General features: G+C 37.2%; 1 protein-coding gene across 1 annotated transcript; it reads left to right on the top strand.

Moving 5' to 3' along the window:
* The first annotated feature begins 1026 nt into the window (after positions 1 to 1026).
* On the top strand, positions 1027 to 1938 carry LOC120637000. Its single transcript, XM_039908580.1, has one exon. The coding sequence runs from the start codon at positions 1027 to 1029 to the stop codon at positions 1936 to 1938; it is 912 nt and encodes a 303-aa protein (XP_039764514.1).
* Positions 1939 to 4966: the final 3028 nt, after the last annotated feature.

The following is a 4966-nucleotide window of genomic DNA, read 5'->3' as shown; positions in this document are numbered from 1 at the left end:
GGTGTATTGTTACCAACCCTGGTGTGATCGTACGTCCACAATAAGGTATGATAATAGTTAATTTGATTATTATGAAAAATTATACCCCTAATAACATATTTATGCTCTTCAATAGTACATCGGGTGAGGGTAAAATTGTAATTGATTAATTCCTCTCTAATTGCATATAAGTATTAGTTACTACCTACGAAAATTGCAGTAATAAGTACCGATTTAGAAAAATAGTGAGCAATGTGTATGAATAACATCTTATGATTTAACACTATGATATTCATTATTCCTGATTATTATTATACCCTGCTTACTGCTCAAACTATTTGAATAATTATTATGATGCGCTTGTTGATCTGGAGCTGTTTGAATGGTTTTAAAGTCGTTATTGTAAAGTGAATAATTATGCGAGCTAAAATATTGATTAATTGAATAATTAAAAGCTCATAGATTGTCTCGTTTTTTTTAAATAGTTGAATTGTATAAAACAAATACAAACAATAGCGTGATTTATTTGAATTTATTTTGGAAATGTGAACTTAACTTTGTTGACACATTCGAACATCAATTTATATTTTATCGTTACATATTAACAACTTTAGTTGATATCATGCTTAGTACATAGCACGTGTTTATATGAAATAGATACTCGTTGTTCTGATTATTTCAGATCATCCAACAGTGTATTGATTTTACAATCGATGAAAGATGCCTAGTGACCGGTCGAAGAGTAGACAGAGGACCAATGAGAGGACTCCCAGCGTTATACCGGGAGTATGCCCAAGACGTAGTCGATCCCGAACACGTGGTCGAAGTTCGAAAGGATCTCGTAGCCCGTCAGCAGCACCTCGGACCAGTAGCAGTGGCGTCACGCGACGCCGATCCAGAAGATCACCTCCGAGGAATGATTTGCAGGCAAGAAGTCGAAGCAGGTCAGTGGTTATATCGTCATTTGAACGACATTCCACCCGTGTGCCACCAGCACTTTCGCAGAGACATGCCTCAAAAAGTAGATGTATAGATCATAATTTAAGAATGCAGAGGCGTCACCGATTGCAGACTTCTCATAGAGAAAGTGTCAGTAGATCACGTAGTCCAATACGCCCTTGTTCTAATGAAAGACCTGCATCTGTGACGCCGCGGCCTTCGACTCACGATGTTTTTAATAGTGAATTACTCAAATGTGTAAAAGAGTCTTTGCAATCTATTGCAGCTATAAATCTACAGAATAAAGAAAAATTTACTAATAACAACGTAGTTCCGGAGTTCGATCCTAAATCAAAAAATCAAACAATTGATACTTGGTTGAATAAAGTAAAAGAATGTTCTGAGATTTATGGCTGGGATAGTAAACAGACTACACATTATGCCCTCCCAAAACTAGTTGGCACTGCGAAGAAGTGGTATGAAGGGCAACCTTCAGTGTTGCATACGTGGGATGAATGGGCCCAAAAACTTAAATCTGCTTTTCCATCATATGAAAATTATGGTCATTTGCTCACGGAAATGCTAGCAAAAAGGGCAAAGTTTGGGGAGGATTTAGAAGAATACTTTTATGAAAAGTTAATAGCCTTAAACCGATGTGGTATAGTAGGTAGGAACGCTATTGACTGCATTGTTTACGGAATTGATGATAGGTCGGTTCGGTATGGAGCAGAGGCAGTAGGTTTTGAGGATGTTGATAAACTATTGGGCTATCTGAGGGGTGTCAAACATGAGCGGTCAGATAAGAAATCGTCACGACCCGTGGCTGAAACCTTGCGTAAATCTGTAAAAAATGATTTAGGTAGAGTTATAAAATGTTTTAACTGCCACGAAACGGGGCACGTGATCTCGGGGTGTAAAAAAACTATCGTAAAGTGCCAAAAATGCAAACGTATTGGGCACGACGATCCTGAATGCAAAAGAAGTGTCTGGGTAGATAGAGCTGAAGTCAAAACGTTGTGACTAGACAGCAGTACTGACTTAGGAGTAGACGATAAATTTATCAAGGGTGTATACGTAAATAATGTAAAATTGACCGGCTATGTAGATTTTGGTAGTCAGTGTACCTTAATAAGAGAATCAGTTATGACAGAAATTGAACCACGAGAAAAATGGGAAGTAATTAATTTGCCATCTCTCAAAGGTTTTGGTAATACATATGTGAGGACCTTGGGTAAAACTAAGATTTCATTAATGATTGATAATGCTAAACTTTATGTTGAGGCAGTGGTCGTTCCTGATAGCTTTTTAAACTATGACCTACTCATTGGACAGACTGCTACAGAGCAACCTCACATATTAGTATTTAAATCTGATAAAAAATTGTTGATTATTGATAAACAAATAACAAACGACACAAGACTGGTTTTAAAGTCTCATAAAACTGTGATGATCGACGGTTGCGTTTCTGTAAAGGTGGTTACAGATACTAATTTTAGTGGAAGTGTTTTTGTTGAGAACGGTCATCGGTTAAATTATAGTGTAGAAACCGGTGTTTACAATTTCACAAAGGGTATTGGTCATTTAACTATTCTAAATTATGATAACAAAATAATTCGATTTAACGAGGGTCAAATCTTGGCCCGTGCTTATTTTACGCGAATTGATAATAATATTAAAGATGTTAATAGGATACAAGAGGCTCAAAACCATCGCGGTACACCTCCACTTACATTGGAAGACCTTTATGTTAGTAAAAGTTTAGACAGTAGTCAGGTACTTCAATTAATTAATACTTTAAATCGGTATCGCGATTGTTTTGCCATAGACTTGTCTGAATTAGGCCAAACAACGATTACAGAAATGAATATTCAGCTAGGAGATTCAGAACCAGTCGTGTATCGTCCATATAAGATGAGTCACTCAGAACGAGAAGAGGTTAGGAATATAGTTGAAGAACTTTTAAAGTTTAATATTTTAAGGGAATCACAATCTCCATATGCGAGTCCTGTGCTGTTAGTAAAAAAGAAAACTGGGGATAAACGGCTTTGTGTAGACTATAGGGCCTTAAATAGGAAAACCATTAAGCAACATTACCCACTGCCTCGTATTGAGGACCAGATTGATCGTTTGGCTGGAAATAAGTATTTTTGTGCTTTAGATTTGGCGTCTGGTTATTACCAGATACCATTAGCTGAAGAAAGTAAGAGTAAAAGTTCGTTTGTAACACCCGATGGGCAATTTGAGTTCAATAGAATGCCCTTCGGGTTGGCTAACGCGCCGGCTGTTTTCCAACGAACCATCAATTTGGTCTTAGGCAATTTACGCTATAATGTTGCATTAGCTTATATGGATGACGTATTGATACCAAGTAGGTCATTCGAAGAAGGTCTCGAAAGATTAGAACTCGTTCTTAAAAAATTTAGAGAGGCGGGATTAACTCTGAAACCACAAAAATGTTATTTCTTTGAAAATAATGTTGATTACCTAGGTTTTGAAATCTCTAGTGAGGGTGTAAGACCAGGTATAAAGAAAATTGAATCCGTCAAAAATTTTCCAAAGCCTAAAGACGTACATAATGTACGTCAGTTTGTCGGTCTCGCTAGTTTTTTTCGACGCTTTATTAGAAATTTTGGTGAAATAGCTCGTCCCCTTACTAAATTATTAAAGAAAAACTCTGTTTGGGAGTGGTCGCAAGCTCAAGAAGAAGCATTTAAAAAATTGAAGCACGCACTTATTTCGAGACCCTTACTAGCAATGTATAATCCTACACTTGAAACACAAATACATACAGATGCCAGTAAGCATGGCATAGGTAGCGTGCTATTACAAAAACAAAGTGACGGAGTATTTAAACCCGTAGCTTATTACAGTAGACAGACGTCACCCGAAGAATCTCATTTTTCATCATACGAGTTAGAGACTCTTGCAGTCATTGCCGCATTAGTGAAGTTTAGGACATACGTTCTTGGGTTAAGCTTCACCATTGTAACAGACTGTAACTCGCTTAGAGCAACGTTTCTAAAAAGAGATATGATACCACGAGTTGCGCGATGGTGGAGCTTGATTCAGGAGTATGATTGTAACGTAGTATATAAATCAGGCAAAGGTATGATTCACGTTGACGCATTGAGTAGAAATCCTACGATGGAAAAGGCGGGGATAATTCAGGCAATTGATACTTTCGATATTATGACAATAACAGATGATTGGTTAACGACAGTACAGTTAGAGGACTCTGAGATACAACGCATCAAAAAAATTCTTACGGATAAGGAATATAACAACTTGTTAGAGATACATAAAAATTTTGTCCTTAAGCGTGAAAGGGTGTATAGAATAACTGAGGATGGATTAAGATGGGTGGTGCCGAAGGGCTGTAGGTGGCAGATACTCCAGAAAAACCACGATGAAATAGGTCATTTTGCATTTGATAAGACTTTAGATAAAATAAAACAACATTATTGGTTTCCTCGAATGCGAAGATTTGTAAAAAAGTACGTAAATTCCTGTCTAGAGTGTGCACTTAATAAATTACCAGCGGGTAAAAAGCAAGGCTTCTTGCATCCCATACCTAAAGAAACTAAGCCCTTCCACACCATCCATGTTGATCACCTTGGCCCATTTGTAATATCAAAAAGGAAGAATTGTTATATTTTAGTGATTGTAGAGTCATTCACAAAGTTTATTGTCTTGAAGGCGGTTAAAAACACGAAATCTACTTCCACCATCACAGTGCTTAGGGACTATTTTGGAACATTTGGTTTACCAAAACGATTAATTAGCGATAGAGGGACTTCATTTACGAGTTCAAAATTCAAAAGTTTTCTTAGTGAAGTAGGAGTTCATCATATAAAGAATGCAGTCGCTTCACCTAGAGCCAATGGCCAGGTGGAGCGGTACAATAGAACAATTTTGGATTCTTTAGCTGCACAAAACCATGGTAAAGACGAAAGACTTTGGGATGACCGACTATTACAAGTACAGTGGGGACTAAACAATACTATTAACAAAGGCACGGGAAAAGCTCCCTCAGAAGTTTTATTTGGGT

The sequence above is a fragment of the Pararge aegeria genome, chromosome 3 (assembly GCF_905163445.1).
Source record: "Pararge aegeria chromosome 3, ilParAegt1.1, whole genome shotgun sequence".
Lineage (NCBI taxonomy): Eukaryota > Metazoa > Arthropoda > Insecta > Lepidoptera > Nymphalidae > Pararge > Pararge aegeria.
This window is presented reverse-complemented; position numbering and strand designations above follow the sequence as displayed.

Coding starts and splice junctions, on each gene's coding strand:
- LOC120637000 (XM_039908580.1), top strand. CDS start 1,027: ATGCAGAGGCGTCACCGATTGCAGACTTCTCATAGAGAAAGTGTCAGT.